Source organism: Microcebus murinus, chromosome 8, assembly GCF_040939455.1.
Source record: "Microcebus murinus isolate Inina chromosome 8, M.murinus_Inina_mat1.0, whole genome shotgun sequence".
Classification (NCBI taxonomy): domain Eukaryota; kingdom Metazoa; phylum Chordata; class Mammalia; order Primates; family Cheirogaleidae; genus Microcebus; species Microcebus murinus.
In genome coordinates, this window is record NC_134111.1 from 64,960,508 (window position 1) to 64,986,271 (window position 25,764).

Consider the following 25,764-nt stretch of genomic DNA (forward strand, 5'->3'; position numbering starts at 1 on the left):
GAATAATAGGACCTACCTCATATAAGGTTTTCATTGGTTAGCTAATATTTTAGCCTTTATAATATGTTCCTAAGCTCACCTACTACTGATAGGTAAAGAAATTCATTGACCTACCAAAAAAAGAGTGAATCACATGTCCTAGCTGAGAGTGTATTGGTCATAGATCAATAATGCCAAAGGATGTAATGATTTGCCCAAGGTCACTTAGCTTATTAGTACAGAAGATGATACCTGTGCCCAGGACTATTTATTTGCTTATTGACATTTTATCTTGGAGAGTTCAATGAACAAAATTGTGAAATGGTTTTCAATGGCTGCAAATCTGATTTTAATTGAATTCAACAAACATTTGAATGTCTAATAGGTGCCAGACATTTTTCTAGGCAGTAGTATCAAGTAAGCTTAAGTTTTATCATTTTTAACATCTGGGGAATTTTCCTTGAGTTCTAAATGAAAAACAAAATTACTTTCATAACACTTTTATCATATTCATAATTTAAATATGATTATATCCACGTGGGCATGTTTCTTAATTTAATTTAATATTTTTAGAGACTGAGTCTCACTCTGTCACCCAGGCTGGAATGCAGTACTGCGATTATAGCTCACTGTAACCTTAAACTCCCAGGCTCAAGCGATCCTCCTACCTCAGCCTCCCAAGTAGCTGGGACTACAGGAGCATGCCATTACACCTGGCTAATGTTTTTACTTTTTTGTAGAGACAGGATCTCACTGTGTTGCCCAGGCTGGTTTTGAACTCCTGGCCTCCAATAATCCTCCCAGCTCAGCCTCCCAAAGTGCTAGGATTACCCACCATGCCTGGGCAACAGCTATAGGCCAATCAGCAGTGTTTCTGCCTACTCAATATGGACATGATTGCTAGTCAGTTAATTCAAACATCAACCAAAGCTACCATTCTGCCAGACACTGCACTTGAAGGTAGGTTAGAAAGAAGATTTAATACACTGAATTAGAATTTTAAAGTTCTAAACTGAATAACCAATGTAAAAAAGCTGTTTAAAATTTCATAAAATGCTATTACATGTTAATTTAAAAATATAAATTTTAACTTTAAAAACTATACCTTAAAGCAATTATCTGTGGCTCAGCGTGTCTCCTTTAAGTGGCTTCCAGTTTTTTTCCCTACTCTGTCACAGTTAACAGAACCATCTAATCATTGTGACAACCCAAAATGCGTTCGTATATTTTTGAAAGCAACAGCTAGGGAACCCCCTAGTCCTGTTAAGAATCACTGGAAAAGAAGACATGTCGTCAGTAAGAAGCATGCCAAACAGTTTAGAGTCTGTTATTTCCATTCCATTGGTTCATAAACCTTGTTTGTGTCAAAATTATCTGGGACAACTTCTGATTTATCTATTCAATACACACTTATATAGAGCTTACCATGTGCCTGAAGCTGTTAATGAACACTTTACAAATGTTAATTCATTCATCCTCATAAAAAGGGTTGTGGCAGGCAACCCTTACTGCTATTTTACAGATTAAGAAACTGGGGCTTGAGAGGTTAATAACTGATGCAAAGTCACACACCTAATAAATGTAGGAGCCCAAGATTCAAACCCAGTTTTCTTATAGAGTAAATGGGAAACACTGTACTGTGCAGCAAACAACTATATACCATCCCCAAAGATATAACTCAGTAAATCTTGGAAAAGGACTGAGGAATCTGTAATGTATCTGAACAAGACTTTCAGGCAATTTTATATATAAGAAGGGCTTCTACCTACTGACTGGTATTTGGGAACCACAGCACTATACCATACCTCATTTGAGAGAGCCAGGAAGGAGACTTACGTGGCTAGAAACAAATCTGTGTTACAGGATGCTGAGAAAGCTGGGAAGAACAGTAGTTGGGGACTATATACTCAAAATCTCAGAACCCAGGCTAATTAAACACATCACTTTCATAAAATGGTCAGTAAACTATGTATTGTCAAACAGAATAAAATATAGTAAGAATGTAGCATTAGAGAAAGACTATAAATAGCATTAATAAACATGAAATTATCCTATTAATTAGCATACATAACAGCAATAGGTTATGAACAAAGGAAGAACAGCCTAGCTAGCTGTATAGTGGGCTGCAGATAGGCGGTCCTGAGCCAGTCAGGCATAACAAATGATACCAGCTAACCCTAAAACATGACTTCAGGAAATGCAGGAGATACAGTAGCTCAGGGGGGAAATAGCAGCAAGTGAATAAACACGAAAAAAAAAATAAGATAAAATGCAAGAGAACTTTGAAAACAGTTGAGTACCATACTAAAATGATTATCACCATTTTGTTTAGTATTGTGTCATCTTGGGTGGCCCCTGTGAATAAACAAAAACATCAGAACCAGGCAGAGTCACAAGCAACAGCCCACTTCCAAAAGGACGTGAACAGCTATAGGCCAATCAGCAGTGTTTCTGCCTACTCAATATGGATATGATTGCTAGTCAGTCAACTCAAACATCAATCAGAGCTACCACTCTGCCAGACACTGCACTTGAAGGTAGGGTAGAAAGAAGATTAATACAATGGGATACTCAGTCTCTTTAGCTTTACAGATAAGCCTCACTACCATCTCTAAACACTAGTTAAAATGGCATTCAATTTGCCAGGGGATATATTAATAGGTTTTGGGAAATGGATCCAGGAGGTGAGTTAAAAGAGAAAATGCCTAACTTTAGTTTTTCATCAACGTAATAGTTTGTGGTAAAGATCTTTTACAAATAGTTATCTTGAAAATAAGGCTTCAAAACTGAATGGATTTTGCCAAAATGTTAACATATTTCATAGCTTGTTTTTCAGAGCCAGATATTATAAACCAAGACAAATAAAATTCACTTTCATCAAACCTTCTCCAACTTGCTATACTTCCTCAAGTTTTGTTTTTCACTGTGCTCTTTCATATTCTGGAACAAAGTGATACTTGAGGAGGGGAGGATAGAAGAAAAAACAAACAAACAACAAACCAAAGTGGTACCTCATGTTAGAACTCTCTTTTTCCTAAACTTGGATTTGATTCTTAAAGTGTTTCTGAGCTAGCAATTTTATAAGAACTTTTTTTCTTAAAAATCTAACACAGTCAAAGTATTAGAAATTCTGGGCTATTTTAAATTTGGGAATTTACACAAGTACTTGTTTATCCCTATAAACCAGTCAGAACATAGGTCCTTTAATTTAAGAGACACTATAATGGAATTTACTAATGCCCTCCAGAAGTAGGAAAATATTTTACATTCATGCAATGAGATATAAAACTTGTTCTAAATTATAGACACACACATAGACAGTTTATAGCTTCAGTTTTACAACCTCAATCTCAAATCAAAAGTAAACATAGATAATGCTTTACAAGTTCTTTAGCTTTAAAAAAAAAAAAGTAAACACAGAAATACAAAAACTCACTATCCCAGATCTCAAATAGCTGTTCTCCTCCCAAGTAGGCACAAAACTCTTAACTAATCTGGGTTCACAAAAGACAAACAAAAAGACTAACAAACGGGATTCTCTGTCACCTCTCTTCTAATAGAGACTAGATGTCCATCAACCAACAGATGTCACCAAATGTTTAGACCAATAATACCTAACTTCCAGTCATTGCTGCTACCAATGTGAAATAACTTATCAGGAATGAACAAATAAGAAACAAAACCAAACTTTTAAAAAATTAAGAAAAAGAAAAGAATATAACCACTTGGTATTTACTCTAAGAGTCAATAAAAGACACACCTGGGCTTAAACAACCCATGAAGTATACATATCTTTAGTCATACTCCTTGGCTTCATCACTTGAGTCCACTTGGGCATCTCCATGGAGCCTCAAGATTTCCAATATTAGAGAATAATCTTCCCATATTAGAGACAAATGTAAAATTATGTCCCCAACATAAAATGAACATGTCAAAGTTTTATTCAACTCATTAATTAATGAGGGATCTGGCAAGGTGTCAAAACCAATTAAAGGAGTATTTGAGAAGCTAGGCATATATTAATAAATAAATGCTAGGATAGGATCACAGTGCTAGATACAAAACTGATTAATGTCTTACAGAACAATAATTCATAACATGTGGGTGTATCTGGTCCACCAAACAGAAATTATTTTCATATCTACCAGACAAAAATCTACCAGTTAACCTTTGCCCCTACAGAATTGTAAAACAGCCAAACAGTGAAAATAAAGTCAAACCTGTAGCAGCACTAAAAGAACATTTAGTAATATATTTTGCCTATTTCCAAAATTTAGTCATTTTCTTCCACAAGAATGAAATATTGCAAATATTGCATGGGACAAATATTAATTTGTACTAAAAATCTATTCGTTCATCTGAAATTCATATTACAATTCATATAACACTGTATTTTATTTGGCAACCCTAACCAAAGTTAACAACAACTTACCAAGTCTATACAGTTCTGTTAGTTCAGTTGCTAACATTGTATCTCTTAAATCTATGCCTCAGCTTCATATCTTTGCCTAGATAAATATGAAGTGGTATTTCTACTGAGCTACTACTATACCTTATATTTACCACTAGAGGGAGGACGCACATAACTTGTAGTAAATTAGATGCGAGAGCGTGAAGAAACGACCAGTGCGTTTCTACATCCGATCCGCTAGGGGACAGTTCAGGAACCTCCCAGATTTTGCAACCATGCTGCTTCATTTGCACTCTTGCTTCCCTAAGTAGCTGTGCGCAGGCGCAACATTGCTCCCACACCAGACCCGGACTGCGCAGGCGTTCGAGTGAGCTTGCCGTTGCTATTGGTGGGAATCCTGGGAGGGGAAAGGGAGAGGAAGGAGCCCCTGGTAGTGCGCACGCGCCGTCGCCAGGGAAGGAGGTTGTTGGGATTTCAGGAGAGCTTTGCTGCCTGCTCGTCTTGCGCTTGGTGGAGATGCCCAGCCGGGCAACGCACCCGGAGGACAGCGCTGTGCTGGTTTCCACCGACGAGTCGACCCCATACAAAGAGGATCTAAGCAACAAGGTGAGCGTGGGACGCGACGAGAAGACCCCCGGGCTCGAGACCGGGCGCCGCTAGATCCTGCAGGCGGTGTGCCTGGTCAGCGTGGCGGGCCCGACCCGGGCTGGGCTTTAACCTGCTGCTTTGCTCTTTTTACTCTTAGCATTTGGCAGCCACAGTTAACCCTTCCCTTATCTAAAAGTTATTGTGATAAGGGAAACTCTGAAATTGGCCCCGAGGGTAGACACCTGTGGCAGTGGGGCGGAGTTTTGGTTGGGTTTTTCCTCCCTACTCTTTTTAGACTTTTAGAAATACCGCCAACCCCAAATCTGTTCTGCCGCGGAAATTCTCCATGCCAGCAACTCCAGGAGCCACCCTTGACGTCCATCACGAAGGCCTGTCATTCGTACCTTTAAGCTCATTTCAAACATGTCCCCTTATCACTGTGTACACTCTGACCACCCAAGCAAGCCCCCATCATCTGCCATCGGAGCCCCGCCCCCCGCAAGGGCTTCCTAATAGATCTCTCCTCATCTGCCTGTTACCTTCTTCTAATCATCTCTCCACTTTAACCAGAGCGATGGCCCTAAAACACACATCTGATTGTCACTCTACCAAAAGGGGGAATACAGGGAGTCAATATAATATTAGTCTTAGCTGTCATAAACAAACAAAATCTTTAAAAATATATGGGGGGGAGGGCGTGGAGGAGAATGGTTATAGCCTTTCAGGTATTTCATACCCTAGATTCTACTTTGGTTCTGTCCTAAACTCAAAGTGACATCTTGAGCAAGTCTTTTTAATCTTCCTGTATCGCAGTTTCCTTCTTTGATGTAAAGTGAAATGTGTATCTGCGCTTCCTAAAATGAATGGGAAAGCACTGTATATAAACAAGTCTCAGGGAGATTTTACAAATTTGGCCTTGGAATTCAACATTATCTAGCAGTTTCCTTCTTTGATGTAAAGTAAAATGTGTATCTGCACTTCTTAAAATGAATGGGAAAGCACTGTGTATAAACATAAGTCTCAGGGAGACTTTACAAATGTGGCTTTGGAATTCAACATTATCTAGTCCATTACAACAACTGTGCCAACTGAGTAAAGGTGCAAGCTCATGGGGATGGGGGGGTGGGACTAAATTTTCACAATACACACAGCCCACTCTGATTACAACCACAGCACACCACTTATACATACTCATAGCAGATCCCTGAGGTGTGCGAAGTACCACAGAGAGTATAAAACCTGCATTTAGAGACACTGTTGATACTGTGTAATCATTCATGTTCATGAAATAACTACACTTACTGAAAAGGGTTAAACAGAAACTTGGTTTTCACTTAGTTGACCCCTCTCCCACAAATAAAAAATGAAACCTGTTTCAACAGTGCTAGGAGATTCAAAGAGGAGAAATGCAAAGATGAACAATGGTAGGGCTTTCTGCCACAGGTATGGCTTTAATACTACTTCCTTGATCCAAATGTCTGGCTGCACCCTTTAATACATAAATCATGAAAAGCACTGGTAATTGGGGGGGGGCGGTGTGGGAAGTAGCCTGCCCCTCATTCCATTTCCCTTTTTAAGCTAAAGCACAACTTAAAATAATTAATTGAAAGACTGCTATTACTTCTGGTACACAGTGTCTGTTTTTAATAAAAGGTATAAACTTTGTTTAGTAACTGTGGTCCTTGGTATGAATGCTGGGCATAAACACCAAACCCCTAGTCTGGGCTCAATGGGTTGCCTAACGCTTGGCAAATCTAATCACTGTTTTCTTTTCCAGCTTTTCCTCACTTACACCCCCACATAGACTGCTGTTGAAAAGAATCTGTATGTTCACAGTCTGCCCATTTGGACAATCAGTACATAATAGTCCCTCTCTAATTTTAAAACAAGCACTTAAAGGAGTTTTTCTTTATTTTAATAGATAAAAGAACAAAAAATTGTTGTGGATGAGCTGTCTAACCTGAAGAAGAATAGGGTGAGTTATTAGAGGAATTCTGAATAGTATGTGGGAGGTTTGGTCATTTATATTAACTATATATTAAAGTTATGAGAATTGTACTAGGCATCTACCCAAAAGAAAAAAAGACATTCTATAAAAAAGACATCTGCACTTGAATGTTTATAGCAGCACAATTCACAATTGCAAAGATGTGGAAACAACCCAAGTGCCCATCAATACATGAGTGGATTAATAAAATGTGGTATATGTATACCATGGAGTACTATTCAGCTGTAAGAAACAGTGGTGATACAGCACCTCTTGTGTTTTCCTGGATAGAGCTGGAACCCATTCTACTAAGTGAACTATCCCAAAAATGGAAAAATAAGCACCACACGTACTCACCAGCAAATTGGTTTCACTGATCAACACCTAATTGCACATATAGGAATAACATGTATCGGGCATTGGGCAGATGAGGGAGGAGGGGATGGGTATATACATACATAATGAGTGCCATGCACACCATCTGGGGAATGGACACACTTGAACCTCTGACTGGGTAGGGAGAGGGGGGCAAGGGCAACACACATAACCTAAACATTTATACTTCCATAATATGCTGAAATAAAAAAAAAATTATAAGAATTGTACTAATTGTACTTTGGTATCGTAGAGCTGTAATCATTAATGATATTTATTTTATATTTGAATTTGCTTTTTTCTTTTGAAATAAATGAACTTTTAAATATATTGAGAAGAGAGGAAATTATTCCTTTAAATGAATATAGATAATTGAAAAAGGATAAGTTATTTCCTTTCCCCACCAAATTTTTACATAAATATTCTAAATGCTTAACATGGTTATTTAATGCCATTTCCATTTATGTATTCATAAACAGAGAAGCCACTGTTTCATGTATAGATATACTATCAAAAATTGCATTTTAAAGTTTAGGAAGAAATTATTTTGAACTCTTTAATTTTAAAGATCACTTGGTGGCCAGGTGAGGTAGCTCATGCCTGTATTCCTAGTATTCTGGGAAGCCAAGGCAGGATTGCTTGAGCTCAGGAGTTTGAGACCAGCCTGAGCAAGAGCGAGACCCTGTCTTTACTAAAATTAGAAAAGTTAGCCAGTTGCAGTGATACACGCCTGTAGTCCCAGCTATTCTGGAGGCTGACGCAGGAGAATTGTTGAGCCCAGGAGTTTGAGGTTGCAATGAGCTATGATGATGCCACTGTAATCTAGCCAGGGCAACAGAGCGAGACTCCGTGCCCCCCCCCCCAAAAAAGGTCACTTGATAACTGGCAGGTTAGACATTTCTGATATTGTCACTTATAGAATATTAGAAGTTAAGACATAATTAATACAAACTTTCTGGTGGGCAAATTGGCAAAAGTATCAGTGCCTTAAAACTGTGTAGCACTTTGACCTATTAGTTCCATTTGTAGTAATTGATACTTATAGTAATTGATACTTAGGAAAGAATCATGGGAGTGCACAAAAATTTATTTATGAAGATATTCATCACAACATTGATTATTAAGAGTTGGTTGACACCTAAAACTTGAAGACTGAGCAAATAAACTCTAATATGTTTTACCTATACAGCAGTGTTGTAAAAAAAAAAACTTATTGATAACAATATATTGTTTATTAATAGAAGCAAATCATAAACCTGTAGGCATAATAGGAGCCTTTTTTTAATATAAAAATGGCATTATGGTACATGCAGAGAAAATAGAGTTTCACCTCAGTGTTATTGGTAGCAATTTCTGAGCGGTAGGATAATGATTTTTGTTTGTTTTTTTGTTTATCTGTATTTGCTAGAAGTAATGTACTGAATACATATTACTGAAGTTCAAGACTAAGTGATAATAGTGTTAAGGGTTTGACATCTCTACTTTTTAAGATCAAGTTTTGAATTATCCTACATTATGTTTTGCAGAAAGTATACAAGCAGCAACAGAACAGCAACATATTCTTTCTTGCAGACCGAACAGAAATGCTTTCTCAAAGCAAAAGTAAGTGGGTTTTTTGTTCTTAGGGTGGTGGTGGGTTGGGGTGGGGGGAGGTGAAGGGCAGGGTTTGGGTATCTTATATGGAAAGACACAGAAAGTCTTTTGATGGCTTTCTGTGGAACTTCATAGTGGTACCCAAATTATACTGTCTGTATCTAAACGTTAAAATCTATATCTAAGGTATCAGGCAGTGGTTTGCTGTTCTTAAAGTTAGCCTTCAAAAGAAGATTCTATAGTTTAAAATATATATATATATATCATAAGATGTGTTAGAAAGCAAATTTTATTATATTAACCTGTGCTTTACAGTTTCAGACAGATCTAAGTATGAAAAACCATTACCACTTTATATCTTTGTGACTTTGGGTGAAATACGTTGAGCATCCAGCATCTTTTAGGATTTAAATAAGATGGTACTTGCTTAGCCAAGTACCTGAGCCAAAATGAGCACTCAGCAAACAGAAACTATTTTTGTAAAAGAGTCTTTATTAGTAATCTATTATAAATTGATATTGGCACTAATACAGCATGTACTCATAGTTTGATCTCAACAAATGGCCTGTATTGCCCTATGAAGTACCAGTTAAAAGTCCAAAAATTTTCATTTAACATTTCTTCTCCCTCCCTACCACAGACACATTAGATGAACTGAAAAAAGAATACCAAGAAATAGAAAACTCAGAGAAGACCAAAATCAAGAAGTAATCAGCCTTACATCACGTAACAATGTGTGGCATTTGTTGTTCTGTAAGCTTTTCCATTGATAATTTCAGTAAAGATTTAAAAGAGGATTTACTCTATAATCTAAAGCGACGGGGACCCAATAGTAGTAGACAACTGTTAAAGTCTGACGTTAACTACCAGTGTTTATTTTCTGGCCACGTCCTTCACTTGAGAGGTGTTTTGACTGCCCAGCCCCTGGAAGATGAAAGAGGCAATGTGTTCCTATGGAATGGAGAAGTCTTTAGTGGAATAAAGGTTGAAGCTGAAGAGAATGATACTCAAATTATGTTTAATTATCTTTCTTCTTGTAAGAATGAATCTGACATTTTGTCACTCTTCTCAAAAGTCCAAGGTCCTTGGTCTTTTATATATTATCAAGCATCCACTCATTATTTATGGTTTGGTAGGGATTTTTTTGGTCGCCGCAGCTTGCTTTGGCATTTTAGTAATTTGGGCAAGAGTTTCTGCCTCTCTTCAGTTGGTGCCCAAACATCAGGAGTGGCAAATCATTGGCAAGAAGTTCCATCGTCTGGAGTTTTCAGAATTGATCTTAAGTCTCCCACCATTTCCAGATGTGTGGTATTAAAATTGTATCCTTGGAAATATATTTCTAGGGAGAATGTTGTTGAAGAATGTGTTAATAGCCTGACTCAGATATCAGCAGACTTACCAGCATTTGTATCAGTGGTAGCAAATGAAACTAAACTATATCTTGAAAAACCTATTATCCCTTTAAATATGTTGTTGCCACAAGCTCCATTAGAGACTCACTGGAGTAATATTTCCAGCATCCCAACTACAAGAGAGACACTTCAGGTCTTTCTTGCTGATGGACACACGAAGGAAGTAGTTCAGCAGTTTATTGATGTCCTGAGTGTTGCAGTCAAGAGACGTGTCTTGTGTTTACCTAGGGATGAAAACTTGGCACCAAGTGAAGTTTTGCAAACTTGTGAAAGGAAAGCAAATGTTGCAATCTTGTTTTCTGGGGGCATCGATTCCATGGTTATTGCAACCCTTGCTGACCGTCATATTCCCTTAGACGAACCAATTGATCTTCTTAATGTAGCTTTCATGACTGGAGAAAAGACCATACCAACTAGCTTTAACAAAAAAAGGAGTAAACAGAAAAATCATTATGACTTACCTTTTGAAGAATTCTCTAAAAATGTTGCTGCCACTGATGGTGCCAGTCCTGATAAACAATTCAGTGTACCAGATCGAATTACAGGAAGAGCAGGACTAAAAGAACTACAAGTTATTAACCCTTCCCGAATTTGGAATTTTGTTGAAATCAATGTTTCTCTGGAAGAACTGCAGAAATTAAGAAGAACTCAAATATGTCACTTAATTCAGCCCTTGGATACAGTTTTGGATGATAGCATTGGCTGTGCAGTCTGGTTTGCTTCTAGAGGAATTGGTTGGTTAGTGACCCAGGATGAAGTGAAATCATATCAGAGCAGTGCAAAGGTATGGCACAGTATTTCTGCTCATAAGAATTTCTGAGACCTAGTTTGACCCTTAAGGCTTTTAGCATTTTGGTTACTAGAATATAGTATATTGTAGTTGTATTTAAACTGTAACATAAGGCTTATGACTTCTTAAGAATTGGGCGTATTTTACTATTTTGTGACTTTATCTGGTGGTATTTCTCCAAAAGTGTTATCTTCAGGGTTACAATTGTTTAAGCTTTTCTTTTATCTTAGTTATTTTCTTTAATGTATAGTCAATAACATTTTTATATGGATCTTTTTACACTTTATAGGTAGTTCTCACTGGAATTGGTGCAGATGAGCAATTGGCAGGTTATTCTCGTCATCGAATCCGCTTTCAGACACATGGGCTAGAAGGATTGAATAAGGAAATCATGATGGAACTGGGTCGAATTTCTTCTAGAAATCTTGGTCGTGATGACAGAGTTATTGGTGATCATGGAAAAGAAGCAAGGTAATTCTAACTATTTGAGTGTTGTTAGGGTATTTTTGTAAAACCAGCAGATTGTAAATGGAGACTTTTAAGCTCCTCTTTTCTTTGGAGACTATTCAAATGAGTAACAGGAGCAGCAGTAATAGCTTAGCTTTATATTAAACTCAGACAGTTAGAAGCAAAGCTGGGAGGAGGCAGGGAGCAATTGTTTTCCAGAATTCATTCTCTGAGAAATGTCTTTTCAATAATTTTCAAAAGTGACAACAGTAACATGATTTATTTTTGAATGCAATGAAAAAGACTATAAAAGTAAAACTGAAGGCCAGGCGCAGTGGCTCACGCCTGTAATCCTAGCACTCTGAGAAGCCGAGGTGGGCGGATTGCTCGAGGTCAGCAGTTCAAAACCAGCCTGAGCAAGAGTGAGACCCTATCTCTGCTATAAATAGAAAGAAATTAATTGGCCAACTAATATATATAGAAAAAATTAGCCGGGCATGGTGGCACATGCCTGTAGTCCCAGCTACTCAGGAGGCTGAGGCAGAAGGATGGCTTGAGCCCAGGAGTTTGAGGTTGCTTTGAGCTAGGCTGATGCCACAGCACTCTAGCCTGGGCAACAAAGTGAGACTCTGTCTCCAAAAAAAAAAAAAAAACTGAGATAGTGAAATACTAAGGGAAGATAATTAAAGGGTTTTGTTTTGTTTAAAATGTGTGGTCTCCTCCAATGTTGTAGAACCTCACTTTGTCTCTATAGCTATTTCTGTATGTGTACTGATATGAGTGGTGGTCCTAGTACTGGATTTCCCTCTGCTATATGGTTTTAGAACACAGTTTAGTCATATGTTGCAGATTGTGTAAAACCTTCACCAGAGATCGAGGAACTTTCATTTATGTATTCTTTTTTAGTCTCAAGGATTTATTTCTACTTAACATCATATTTCTGATGGTAGTAAACGCGTGCAGTACTTAAATAAAACTTTCTAAAGCATTAAGGATAAAGGAAGATGTAACATTTAGTTATAAAGAGAAAAAAAATCTGTTCAAGAAGTCTAATTTATTAAGTGGTAGTTTATTACAAAACTATAACTATGCAAGAATAGAAAATCTAAGTAAACTTCATGAAAATTGAAACATCATACTACACCTACTCTTTCTCTCTGAAACTTTGTTGTTTCTTTTCTCTACTTCAGTCTTTTCCTCTTTCCATGACTCATGGTTGCCTTTAGACAGCTGTCATTCTTATGTTTCCAGTCCTGATGCATGTAAAATTTTGACTACTATGACATTATTCTGTCATAATTTTCAAGATTTCATTATAAAGAGATAACTAATACCACAATATAAAGTCTATAAACTGTTTGCCCTTTGAAGGATGTAAGAGAGAAAAAGAGGGAGATAGAATGGGAGACAGTGAAAGAGAAAGAAATTCAGTCTATCATTTCAGCTAGGTCAGAGAGAAGGGAATTTATTTTATCTACTAAAAAGCACTTCTAAAGGCCCCATATGAAAGTATTAAGTATCTTGACATTACATATTAACAGTAATCTATTGATTAGATTCTCTATTTAAAATTGCTTTTACGGTTAATTCTTTACTCTCTCCATTCTCTCTACTCAAGCTAGAATAAAATGTAATAAAATGGAAAAATTGGTATAACTGTATTGCATTTTGAGGAATTGATGTGGGGGGTGGGTGTTAAAGTATTTTAAACAAAAAGAACAGAATTTTATAGAAATTGGGGAAGCCAAAAGGGCAGAAATATTTTGTTCTGGTAAATGATTATGTTAGCATTTAATAAGCTTAAATGTAATTAAAACAATTTTGATACCATGAAGTTTTAACATAAGTGTTTCACGAGTTCAGGATTGTGGAGCCCTTCTATATTGGTTTCATATCCCTAAAGTATCATTTCTTTAGACATGATAAAGATCAGACAGATTGAATAGTTAAGATCATTCTTGTTTTCAAAGCCTCCCCAACGATTCCTTGTGAAACAATTTGAAATTATTTTTTGACATCATAGGCCTAATTTATTTATTGAGACTTAGACGTTTTTAGCATATATATTAAAATTAGTCGTGTGTCATGAAACACTTTTCTAATATGATTAAATTTTAGCTATAGAATTGTGTAAAAATTATAACATAGATTTTATTTTTACATAGTAGTTATATTATCTATTTATTTTAGATTTCCTTTCCTGGATGAAAATGTTGTCTCCTTTCTAAATTCCCTACCAGTTTGGGAAAAGGCAAACTTGACTTTACCCCGTGGAATTGGTGAAAAACTAATTTTACGCCTTGCAGCTGTGGAACTTGGTCTTACTGCCTCTGCTCTTCTGCCAAAACGGGCCATGCAATTTGGATCAAGAATTGCAAAAATAGAAAAGAATAATGAAAAGGCATCTGATAAATGTGAAAGGCTCCAAGTCATTTCCTGAGAAAACCTATCTATTGAAAAGTAGATTAAATCGTAATATGATTTCATAATGTAATAATACTGAATGATAGTTACATAAAAATAAAATACTCTGCTGTTTATTAATGTAGTGGTTTTAAAGTTCATTTAGGTGAATTTTTACTTTTTCTGTCACAGAGCTGCTAAAACCAAGACAGTTTCCTGAATGATTGGAGTGTCTTTTGTTATTGGTAATGAACCCCTTTGATCACCCCTGGGTTTATTATGCTAATAAAGTGGCTTAGATTGAGATCTCTAGAGAGCCTCAAGATGGGGCTAGTCACCAATAAGTAAAGTGTCTGAGTTCTGTAAGCAATTACAGCAAATTATTGTGGGAACCTCCAATTTTTAGCTGGCTTGTCAGAAGCATAAGAAGCCCAGACATGGATTGGCTTCTGAAGTGGGGGTAGTCTTGTGGGACTGAGCCCCTAGGGAAGATAGAGTCAGATTGAATTAAATTGTAGGACACCCAGCTGGTATTCAGAGAGTTGGAGAATTGCTTGGTGTGGGGAAAAAGCACACATCTGGTGTCAGAAGTACCGTGTGTGAGTGAAGAGGAACAGTTTTTCTTCCCAGAATAACTCTATGGTAGCCACCTCTGGAAATAACTTGTGGAAATAACTTGGTTTGCTCTTGTCATCAGGAACCATGGTTCAAATAGGGCCCTGTTTAAGAGTTGAAAAAACTAAGGTTCACAACTAAATAATTTGCTTGAGACTCACATTCCTGGGCAATACTTAGTACTTCTGTTACATTTCTTTAGGCAGCTTGTTTTCCCTGCTCTAAGAACTTTTAAAGACTACAGTTGACCCTTGAACAATACAGGTTTGAACTGTTTGGGTCCACTTATATATGGCTTTTCTTCCACCTTAGACACATTTATTTCTCACAGTCTGGAGGCTAGAAGTCCCAGATCAAAATGTCAGCTGGGTTGGTTTCTTTTGAGACCTCTCTCTTTGGCTTGCAGGTGGCCACCTTCTCTCTGTGTCCTTACATGGTCTTTTCTTGTGCTCCCCTGCTATCTCCCAACACCTAACTCACCTGTAAGTGCACCCATCCTTTTCTTCTTTCTTGCTATTATTGATAGGGGAAAGTAACCATCTACCCATCAAAAAGCTGTGCCTCTGCCAGTTCTCTGTATCACAACTGTTCTTGCCTTTCAGGAAACATACTTTACTCTCTCCAGTGTCTTCAGCCTCTTCCTCTCTGATGGATCCTTCTTGTCATTTTTTTAAAGCTAGTCTGTGCTAATTTTAAATGAGCATTCTTGGTCCTACATCTTACTCTACTTAGCATCTCTTGCCTTCCATCCACACTCATTCTCTCCATATTTTTATCTATTCATGCAATTCCACTCCAACCTGACTTTGACCCGCATTACTCAACTGTTAACCAGCATCACTGGGATTGATCCCCAATTAGGGCAGATACGCTTTCTGGATCTGGCCACACTTTGATTCTTTTAATCGTAGTAAAACAGAATTTTTAGGATGCTGATCAACCGGTCAGAAGCCAGTCAAAGGCTTTCACGTGCCCTATATTTAACCCTCTAAAATGTAATGTGCAAGTCAGATTTAGATACTGTCTAGATACTGCAGTATTTAGATACTGCATAGCTTTCATCTATCTGTAGGCAGACAACTTCAAGTATTTATGTGGTCCTGAGCATTAAGTTGACATTGCTTATATTAGTAGATGAACTTAAGAGGTTTGCCATACAGCTTAGAATTGAATATAATGATTGTTATAATAACAATATAGTTCATTGGTAAAAATTATGACTTATATACTCTCATTGCCAGGCACTACTGTATGAGATTTACATGTGTTAATTTAATCAACAACTTGTGTAAGGAATTTCCAGGTCATTTGCTCCACCAGGATGGTGTGTGTGTGCACGTGCATCCACAAGCATGTGACACCAGAGAACTTAGGCATTTACAACCTTGCTAATTAATCTCATTAGCTCTAGGAGGAAGTTCTGTGTTAATCCTTAAATAAAAAGACAATTCTTTCCCAAGATTTAAGAAACATAGAACAAATCATTTGGTTTCCTGGGGAATAAGAAAAACTTTGTAAGAATTTATATATGGCTCATACTTCATAAGTACAAACATGCAATTCTCTTTTTAAAAAGGTAGTGGCCGGACGTGGTGGCTCATGCCTGTAATCTTAGCACTCTGGGAGGCCTTGGTGGGAAGATCCCTTAAGGTCAGAAGTTCTAGACCAGCCTGAACAAGAGGGAGACCCCATCTCTATTAAAAATAGAAATTATCTGGCCAACTAAAAATATATAGAAAAACTTAGCTGGGCATGGTGTCACATGCATGTAGGCTTAGCTACTTGGGAGGCTGAGGCAAAAGGATTGCTTGAGCCCAGGAGTTTGAGGTTGCTATGAGCTAGTCTGATGCCACGGCACTCTAGCCTGGGCAATAGAGCGAGACTCTAGACAAAAAAAAAAGGTAGTGATGTTTTGACATCCCTTTGCTCTGATGTAACTTTCATAAGCTTATTAATATTCACTACTTCCATAGTAGCTGAAATAATGACATGGTTGGTGGAAGAGAAATTCTGCCTCAGTCACCAAGAATTTCCATATTGCTAAATTCAGTGCAAGAATTTTAGTTCTTATCTCACCTGACCTACCAGCAGCATCCAACAAAGTTGGCCATTCTTTACTTTTGACACACTTCTCTTGGCTTCTCTGACCAATTTGGTTTTCCTCCTGCCTTCATAGCTGTTCTTTCATTGTCTTCTGTGCTGACTCCACTCTCTCTACCTCTACCTGACCTTTAAATGTTAAATTTTTTGGGTTTCTAATCCTTGGTTCTCATCTCAATTCTTCTCATTCTGTATGCTCTTCCTTGGTAATTTCAACCACTTCCTCGGCTTCCATTGCCATGAGCCTGCCAAAGTTTATACATCTGACCCCAGCTGCCATACTTAGCCCGGAACTATTTATATAAGGCATATCTGACATCTCTATTTCTCTCACAGGTACCACAACTGAACTAGTAATCTTGCCCTGACATCCATCCTGTTGTTCCAGACAGAAATTTCGATGTCACTTTGACACCACGTTTTTCAACACCTCTCCGTTGGATCTATTACCGATAGCTATACCTCATTATTTCTCAAATCCATCCACAGCCCTCATCTCCACTTCCACCACCCTAGCCTAATCTTTCCAAAATCATTAACTAAGCAGCCTGCATGCTCTATCCCTCACCTACTTCTAATAGCCTCTTCCACGTCTTTCTTGTTCTCTGTGTAAGATTTTGTTTGGGTTCTCAAAAATTTCATTTTTTTCACTTCAATTCTTCCTCACTTGCTCTTCTATGTCCCTGAAAAGCTACTTCTCCAATTCTTTACTTGGATAGCTCTTTTTCATCTTCCAGGCTCGGTTTAAAAGGCCATTTCCTCAGAGCAGCCTTTCCCCACCCTGGTCTAGCTTTATTTTCATTCATATGCTCTTACTGCATCTTATATTCGTCACATTCCTAAATATACCTGTAAGCTCCTTGGGATTTTGTGTCTGCCCTGCTTTCTAGAGTCCCCAGCCCCTTAGCACAGTGCCTGGCTCATAATAGGTATTCCATACACGTTTGTTGAATGAAAGAACGATGATGGAGGTGAGATTCCACCTCGAGACTACCTCAAAGCCTGGCGCTTTCGCCCCTGCTACTCTCATTTGTTGTCGTTTTGTTTTAAAGCAGAGTAGCACAGTGCCCGGAGCATGAGGCTGGACTGCTGTCCAGAGCCGGGTCGGGGAGGAATCTGAGCTGCGGCGGAGGCGCGACGCCTGCAGGAGGCGCTGCGGCCGCCGGAAGCCCTGGGGTTCCCAGCGTCCGCCCGCGGGCTCCCCCTCACTAGCAGCCGCGCGGCCTCCCCAGGGGCCCGGGGACCAACGGCTTCGACCCGCGCCTGCGTGGCGGCGGGAGTCAGCCAGCGAGGCCGGGGGTTCCCAGGAGGGCCCCGCGGCCACGGTGGGGCGAAAAGGCCTGAAAGCTCCTGGCAGATCCTGCCCGAGCGTCTCCCCGCCCTCACCCGCCCGGGCGTCCTGAAGGCAGGTTCAAGGCCCAGCGAGAGGCCAACCAAGGCGGTGACAACTGTCCCCGGCTCCTGGGAATACGACTGGAACAGCGTGGACGCAGTTTCCCTCTCCTGGACTAGAAAACAGTCGTTTTAAAGTAGGTTCCTTCTTTTTCCTTGTTCTTTCTCCTTTCCCGCGCCGCGGTGGACGTGAGCTGCTAGCTGACATAGGTCTTGAGCTTGAGTATGGACAGGCCTGGGTTCTGGTTCCGAAAGGTGTGAGACCTCAGGCATGTGCTGTAACCTCCCTACTCTCCATTTCTGCGGCTGTAAAGTGGGCATAACAATGCCTGCCTCGCTCATCCGGGTTCTCAAGTGTGGTGCCCAAACTAGCAGCATCAGCATCACCTGTAACTTTACAAAAAGGCAAATTCTCTGGCCGTATTCCAGCTGCCTGAATCAGAAACTCTGGGGTAGGATGCAACAATTTGTCTTTTAACAAGCCCCGGGTGATTTTGATGCAGGTTAAATTTTGAGAACTGAATAATGAAACCAATTAAATTAAATCAGTAAAACTATTATGTATAATAGCCTGACGGGCCTGGTTCGGTGGCTCACACCTATAATCCCAGCACTTTGGGAGGCGGAGGTGGGAGGATTGCTTGAGGTCAGGAGTTTGAGGCTGCAGTGAGCGAGCTATGATGAGGCCACTGCACTCTAGACCAAGCAACAAAGCAAGACTCTGTCTCCAAAAAATACATAAATAAATAAATAACATTTCTTTTTCACAGACTTCTTAGTATATTTTGACTTTCTTTGAAAAGCAGAACATGGCTGGGCGCTGTGGCTCACCCCTGTAATCCTAGCACTCTGGAAGGCCAAGGAGGGCGGATCGCTCAAGGTCAGGAGTTCAAGACCAGCCTGAGCAAGAGCGAGACCCCATCTCTACTATAAATAGAAAGAAATTAATTGGCCAGGAAGCAGAGCAATGATTAATGTTAAAGGTTTTACAATTTTAATTCAAATTTCAGCTTTCTTATGTTGCAACTAGTTTGAGATTGAAAATGTAATGGTTGACTATAAAACAATTAACCTTATAAAGATAAAAGGTACCTATTTATTTCTAGAAAAATTCAGTTTCATTGCCATGCCAAAATTTATTGATCATCTTTCCCTTTTTATTCATTGCAGAAACTTCAAAAAGGACATACTAGATTTAATTAGGAATGTTAAGATTTCCCAAAAAAGGATTAACTAAATATGATCAAATTCAAGATGAAGAGACCTACCTGGAAAATTTATCAGTTCAGAGAAATGCTTTTGCTTTTTTTGAAAGATATGATCGGAGTGAAGTACAAGAGTTACTAACTACTGCACTGGTTAGCTGGTTGTCTACCAAAGAGGATGTTCAGTCTCAACTAGACCTCCCATGTGGAATTATGAGTCAAATGAATAATGTAGGCTTCTCCACTGCAATACTGCTAATGCCTGTGGACCCTGCTGCCCTCTTAGACTACAGAGAAGTCCATCAGATCATAAGAGAGTTGGCTGTTGGAATTTACTGCTTAAATCAAATCCCTTCAATCAGTTTGGAAGCTAATTATGATCAGAGTTCTTCTTGTCAATTACCTCCAGCTTATTATGATACCAGAATTGGACAAATTCTGATCAATGTTGACTACATGCTGAAAGCACTATGGCATGGAATATACATGCCCAGAGAAAAACGAGCTAGATTCTCAGAATTGTGGCGTACCATCATGGACATTGACCCAGATGGGAAACCTCAAACAAGTAAAGATGTTTTTACAGAGTTTAGTTCAGCAGGTAAGAGATTTAACACTTCTTAGTTATTGTTATTAGAAGCCATTTTTGTTAATTTAAAGGTAATTTATCTGTGATCAAGATGATGCCAGGAGCCTTGTGAAGATCTGAGCTCCATGGAGGTTAAGGATCAGCAGGAGTGGGTAATGTTTCCTACAGTGTTAGAGCCTTGATAATCCTGACAAAAATTGGATTTGCTTTTCCTTCCTTTTTATAAATTTACCTGAGGCTCTCACTGGAGACGAGGTGGGACTGGTGAGCCATCATTTCAAATAGACATGTGCCAAACAGGTAAGGAAACAATGAGCCCTCTTTAGATTCAGATATCTAGATGGAAACTTCCATTATAGGAGAAAGAGGAAAAGAGGCTGAGCATATAGAGAATAACATGCGGTGACAGATGCTGTGGACAGACAGCTATAGAGATGGGTCAGCAGGGTGTCCACCTCCAGCAAGGGTGTCCACAGGCACCCCATTGTCAACAGGACCCAGGAGCACACTCTGCAGAGCCCTGGACATTTCACAAGAATGATAATGGACCCTCCTTTGTAGCAGAGGTAACCCAACAAGTAAGCAAAGACCTACACCTAGAATGGAAATTACACACATCTTGCAGTTGATACAAGAAACCCATCCAAAGTGAGATAGGGTGTTGCCGCTTGGATAAGGATAGCCCTTTAGAAGCAGGCTTAAGTTAAGCCCCTAAAAGAACAGTTTATGAGAGACCTTTCCTAGCACCCCGAGTTAAGTATGGTAATATAACCATAAGTAAAAGGGAATAGAGTAAAACCATATGTCAAATGAGTGGGTAAGGTGCTAACCACTGTACATGAGTTTGCCTGTTTCAGGTCCCTGCCCCAGTTGGAAACAGAGAAGTGGAAGGGACCATATGAAGTGCCTGTATCAACTCACACCTCAATGAAATTGTCAGGTGAAACATTTGGTCCATCATACCAAAGAGGTGTAGTCCACAGTGGAGGGGCTGGCCTTTGGGCAAAGTATCTGTTAAAAAAAGAAAAAAATGAAAATATGTTTTCTTAAAAAATAAATAAGCTACCCAGTCTATGCTATTTTGTTATAGGAGCCCAAATGTATTAAGACAGGATGGAAGAGAGGTGAGCATATCCTTATCCACTGCTTCCTGTCCCCCCTTGGTCAGAGGTTGCATGGGGGGTTCATTCCCTCACACTTTCAGACTTGTTCACACATCAGAATAGCTGGAAGAGTTCCATCACAAGTCCAACACAGTGGTGGCAGAGAAGCTACAGGGCAAATAAGAGTCATGTGGTGCATCTAAGGCAAGGTGCAGTCAGGTTAAATCTGTATGGAGTTAGTTGACGTAACAACTACAGTCTAAAAACATCTGAAAGGATGAAAGGTAGGGAACAAAAGGTGTCTCATACACAGTGTGACTCATGGGAACTTGACCACAGCCCTCTCCTCCAAGCTTAGTGTTTGAGGTTAGGGACAGACCACCTCTCCACTGGAGTGATCAGAGAGCTGGTGTCCAAGCCTTGCAGTTGCAGCTGTCTGATGGCAAGCTAGCTTCATAAATTGCTACATTATCATTCCCATTTGGGAAAACAGCAGCTCCTCTCTTGGTATAACTGGGAAACTGGATTCAAACCTTGCAACTGAGCATGTAATTGCCTTAAACAATGTGCTGCAGTGGATTTCCAAGGAACTGCAGGAGGCCAGCTCCTTTTCGGGGAGGGCAAACTGCTGGCAATCAATGTTGGCCAAGTTAACATTTACTTCTCAGACAACTTTGCATTGTACAAGACCACCAGCAACACCATTCTGAAAAAACAGTAGCAACAGTAGTAGAGAATAGAGCACACCAAAAATCTGGTCATATTATCCAGTTTTTTGAGAAGGGATTTTAATTAGGGTGGATCCCTTGATCTAATTTATGGATTCTGGGGCTCTTTACAGGAGGTTTGGGGGAACAGAATGAAAGAAGAAAAAGACTCATGATAGCAAAATGGGTGGGAAACTTTTAATTGCAATACTAAAAAAATGATGGGACCTCATTTATTAATATTAATAGTATCACAAGCTAGTAATATGAAACACGGTTATTTTTTTTAGGCCTCTGTTCATTCCCTGTCCTCTATCTGGAATGCCTTCTCCCTGCCCACCTACCACACTCTTCCACATTCTTCCCCAGGTTATTGCTACTCATTTTTTGACGCTTGATTCAGACACTGCCTCCTCTATTAGGACTGTACAGTGCCCACTGTACTTCGCACAGAAAATACCTTGTATTTTGTATTGAAATTACTGGCTACATCTCTACCTTTGTTATTAGACGGTAAGGTCCTCTTTGAGAGCACAGAAAATTGTCTTTTTTGTTTTTTTTTTTAAAATTCTCAGCACCTTATACAGTGCTTAGCACATAGTAAACTTTCAATACATGTCAAAATTAAATGGTTAACAACAGAATGTAAAAGAAAGGGAACTGAAGAATACTCTCAGGTCTGTAGTTGGAGAGACTGATAGATAAATAGCACCATTAACTGAGACAGGGAATAAAAGAAGAGCAGATTTGGTGAAAGAGAAAAGATGAATTTAGTTTTGGAGTGCTGCCATAACATTCCAGGAAAGGTATTTATTAGGCATTTAGAAATAAACTGGAGTTCAGGAGCAAAAGCAGGGCAGGAGATGACATTAAAAGAAATTAGCATAGAAGGCAAAGCAATGGAACATTCTATTTCCCTTCCTCATCCTCCAAATTTAGTTTTATCCAATTTTTTATTCAATCCTTTTTCATTATTTACTTTATCATGACTTTGTACATATTCTTCCCAACTGATTTATGTAATATACTATGATCATAGTTCATTCTTTATTAACTTTATTTTTCATGGCATGAATAATTGTGTCATTTAAAAAAAAAGAAATAGCCAGGTTTTCCATGTACTTAGTAATATTATCATTTAATCCCAGACTTCTGAACAGAAATAATGAACTCCTCTCTATAAAAATGGATTATTGAATCATTGGAACTGATTGTTCCCTCAGCCTCCCACCTCCATCCCAGTTGTTCCAGTGTCTGTCTTCCACCTGAGGCTCTGTTCACCTGTCTGGCATCCTTGTGGCTTGCTCTCATTTAGGAGTGAGGCAGGAGCAGGGAGGGCTTACTGACTGGTAGACCACACTATAGGGTGATGAGGAGGAAACCCTCATGTTTCCCTCGGTTATATCTGTAAGGATACTGCCCTGCTTGGAGGGAGGGCAATGTGTCTGGGCCCAGTGGAGGAGAAAGGTAAGTGGATCTCCCAGTTAAGGACTCAGATTCTCATTTAACCATTGCTATCAGCACAACTTCTTCTCCTGGCCTCAGCTGTGCTTTCTAGCCCCTTTAGTGAGGAATAGGGGAGGAGCTGTGCTCTCTGGGGAAGAAGATCTAGACATCTAAAGGCACCTTTATCAGACTTTGAACCAATCCTCCCTCCTCCCCCACCCCCATTCTTATGCCACAACCTGGCCTTCACCGCCTCCACGTGATGCTTCCAGTTTCTAAGCCTTCCTGTGGTTCTGTGGTGAGAACTGATTGGCTCCCACTTGCCCCAAGCCACAAAGTTTTAGTGGTATCAACAATCCTCTGGCTTATATTTAGACTGTCTTAAACTGTCAAAAGCCCTCTAATTTCTTCATAATCCTCTTTATGATTTATCTTATTTATTTATTTTTTTTTTTGCCAAAGGGAGGTGAATTATAGTGGCCATTTAAAAAGCCCAAGCTTTCAAGCTAAGAGCTTTGCTTAAAAAAATAAAATGAAACAAAAAAATAAAAAGTCCTGTATTGCATACTCTACATTTTCTACAGTCAAGTTTCATGACCCCAAGGAGTTTTCTCAAGTCTAAATTAAATGTAACATTGTAGATGTAACTTCTTAAAAAGACAATTTGACAAGAAAGTCCTTAATTTCATCATAAATGGCAAGGAAATGTAGCTTAGGAAAATTTGTCATTTTGTATAGAGTAAAATCAAATTTTTATATGTCAAATCATGATTACCTAGCAGGTAGGTTCTAGTTTATTGTGCATGTCTAGCTTCTAGCTTCTCTTATCACCAAAAAGAAGAGATTTATAATATTGGGCCTAAAAAAGCAAGTTATACTTTTGGCCCAAGTGAGAAACTGATTCCCTGCTTAAAAAGAGATCACGTTTTCTTTTTTCTTTTTTTTCCTTTTCAGATAGGGATCTTGCTTTGTTGCCCAGGCTGGGTGCAGTGATGAGAGCATAGATCACTGCAGCCTCAAACTCCTGGGCTCAAGCAATCATCCTACCTCAGCCTCCTGAGTAACTTAAGACTACAGGCATGTGCCACCATGTCTGGCTAATTTTTCAATTTTTTGTAGAGATGGAATTTTGCTCATGCTTAGGCTGGTCTCAAACTCCTGGCCTCAAGCATGCTCCTGCGATGGCCTCCCAAAGTAATTTTTTTTAATTTATTTTTTGTAGAGAAGGGATATTGATATATTGCCCAGGTTAGTCTCGAACTCCTGGCATCAAGCTGTTCTCCAATCTCAGCCTCCCAAAGTGCTAAGATTATAGACATGAGCCACCATGCCCAGGCGAGATCATGTTTTCTTAGAGTTCTTCCATATTTTTCTTGATCAAAGATGTGTGTATCCATGGTATTATGTTTCTTTCCTCCAAATAGAATGGAAATCTATTCTTTTAAATTCCACAAGCTCCTGAAATCTATTCTTTTAAATTCCACAAGCTCCCATCTTTCTTCAATCTGCTTAATAATCCACTCATTTGCCTGCTCTTTAGCTTACACAATTTTATTGGCATCCCATTATTTCTTTGCTGTCATGTTAGTAGAATTTCAAGATGAAACTCTGTGTTCAATCTTCTATATTTATGCAGAAGCCAACTATGAAATTTTCACTATCTAAAATCTTTCTTTTTTACTGTGAAGGTTTGATTGATATTACAAAGGATCCAGACTTTAATGGAATTTATGATGAAGATATGAATGAAGATCCAACATATGATCCCAATAGCCCTGAAGAAAAAGATGTATTTATGAAATATGCTGAAAATATTATGCTAAAGATGACATTCAGTACCACACAAATTCAACAGTATGAAAATGTCTTTATATTTGAAACAGCCTATTGGCTTACTAATGCTATAAAATGTAATCAGGATTATCTTGACATTTGTACCTACCAGAGACTACAGCAAAGATTATATCTTCAAAAAAAGATCATTCAAAAACACTTTGAAAAGAAAAATGAAATAAGAAGAGGGATAGGATATCTAAAGTTAATATGTTTTCTGATTCCATTTCTACTGAGTTTAAAAAAGAAAATGAAAGTTCCACATTTAAATAGTCTGCTTCCACCTTTTTCAGGTAGGAGTATCACCAAAAGTCATATATAAAACATGAGTATATATTCAACATATATTTAAATTCAATATTGTTTCTAGTATGTGGGTCTAGGTAGTAACCTAAGTGTGTAACCTGTCAGAAAAAACAAAATTCAGTGTCTCCAATGTAATTAAAACTTGGTATATGTACATAGTACTTTGTATACATTTATATCATTTATAAGGGCTCCTAAAAGGCTTAAAATAAGTTCTGAGTGAGTAGGAAAATATGCCCTCCTCTTGATGGGACAACACTGTGAATATATCTCATCCAAATTACTTTATAAATTCAGTGCACTTCTGTTCAAAATCCCTGTTGTGTTTTTCATTAAAGTTTATGTAACACATTGATTCTAAAATTAATATGGAATAACAAAGAATAGTGAATGGGCTTACATTTCTGAAAAAGATATTGAAACATATTAAAACTATAATAATTAAATGAGGGTTGTATTGGCACTGTAATAAACAGAACAAGG

General features: G+C 38.6%; 3 protein-coding genes across 4 annotated transcripts in view; all 3 read left to right on the plus strand.

Moving 5' to 3' along the window:
- Positions 1 to 4,778: 4,778 nt before the first annotated feature.
- ASDURF (ASNSD1 upstream open reading frame) lies at positions 4,779 to 11,545 on the plus strand. Of its 2 annotated transcripts, XM_076005753.1 has the most exons (5): positions 4,779 to 4,996; positions 6,900 to 6,953; positions 8,867 to 8,942; positions 9,574 to 9,640; positions 11,425 to 11,545. In XM_076005753.1, exons 1-5 carry the CDS (start codon positions 4,907 to 4,909, stop codon positions 11,426 to 11,428), a joined length of 291 nt encoding a protein of 96 aa, XP_075861868.1. In that variant the 5' UTR covers positions 4,779 to 4,906; the 3' UTR covers positions 11,429 to 11,545. The 2 variants fall into 2 exon arrangements, with proteins under 2 accessions (XP_075861868.1, XP_012632311.2); XM_012776857.3 differs by lacking the exon at positions 11,425 to 11,545 and having other exon boundaries at positions 4,781 to 4,996; positions 9,574 to 9,685.
- Positions 9,666 to 14,130, plus strand: ASNSD1 (asparagine synthetase domain containing 1). The gene is made up of 3 exons (XM_076005750.1): positions 9,666 to 11,129; positions 11,425 to 11,606; positions 13,773 to 14,130. The coding sequence occupies exons 1-3, from the start codon at positions 9,666 to 9,668 to the stop codon at positions 14,020 to 14,022; spliced, it is 1,896 nt and encodes a 631-aa protein (XP_075861865.1). The 3' UTR covers positions 14,023 to 14,130.
- Positions 14,131 to 17,864: 3,734 nt separating this feature from the next.
- Positions 17,865 to 25,764, plus strand: part of ANKAR (ankyrin and armadillo repeat containing) — a 61,962-nt gene continuing 54,062 nt past the window's right edge. Inside the window, exons 1-3 of the mRNA XM_076005754.1 lie at positions 17,865 to 18,229; positions 19,263 to 19,898; positions 24,831 to 25,268. Coding sequence (XP_075861869.1) covers positions 19,298 to 19,898; positions 24,831 to 25,268 — 1,039 coding nt within the window. The 5' untranslated portion in view covers positions 17,865 to 18,229; positions 19,263 to 19,297. The remainder of the gene's footprint in view (positions 18,230 to 19,262; positions 19,899 to 24,830; positions 25,269 to 25,764) is intronic.

Excerpts from the sequence above, each read along its gene's own strand:
- ASDURF (XM_076005753.1), top strand. The coding sequence starts at position 4,907 with ATGCCCAGCCGGGCAACGCACCCGGAGGACAGCGCTGTGCTGGTTTCC. Across the intron at positions 6,954-8,866 it reads CTAACCTGAAGAAGAATAGG|AAAGTATACAAGCAGCAACA; the intron begins GTGAGTTATTAG and ends TATGTTTTGCAG. Across the intron at positions 8,943-9,573 it reads AATGCTTTCTCAAAGCAAAA|ACACATTAGATGAACTGAAA; the intron begins GTAAGTGGGTTT and ends TCCCTACCACAG.
- ASNSD1 (XM_076005750.1), top strand. The coding sequence starts at position 9,666 with ATGTGTGGCATTTGTTGTTCTGTAAGCTTTTCCATTGATAATTTCAGT. Across the intron at positions 11,130-11,424 it reads CATATCAGAGCAGTGCAAAG|GTAGTTCTCACTGGAATTGG; the intron begins GTATGGCACAGT and ends TACACTTTATAG. Across the intron at positions 11,607-13,772 it reads GATCATGGAAAAGAAGCAAG|ATTTCCTTTCCTGGATGAAA; the intron begins GTAATTCTAACT and ends TATTTATTTTAG.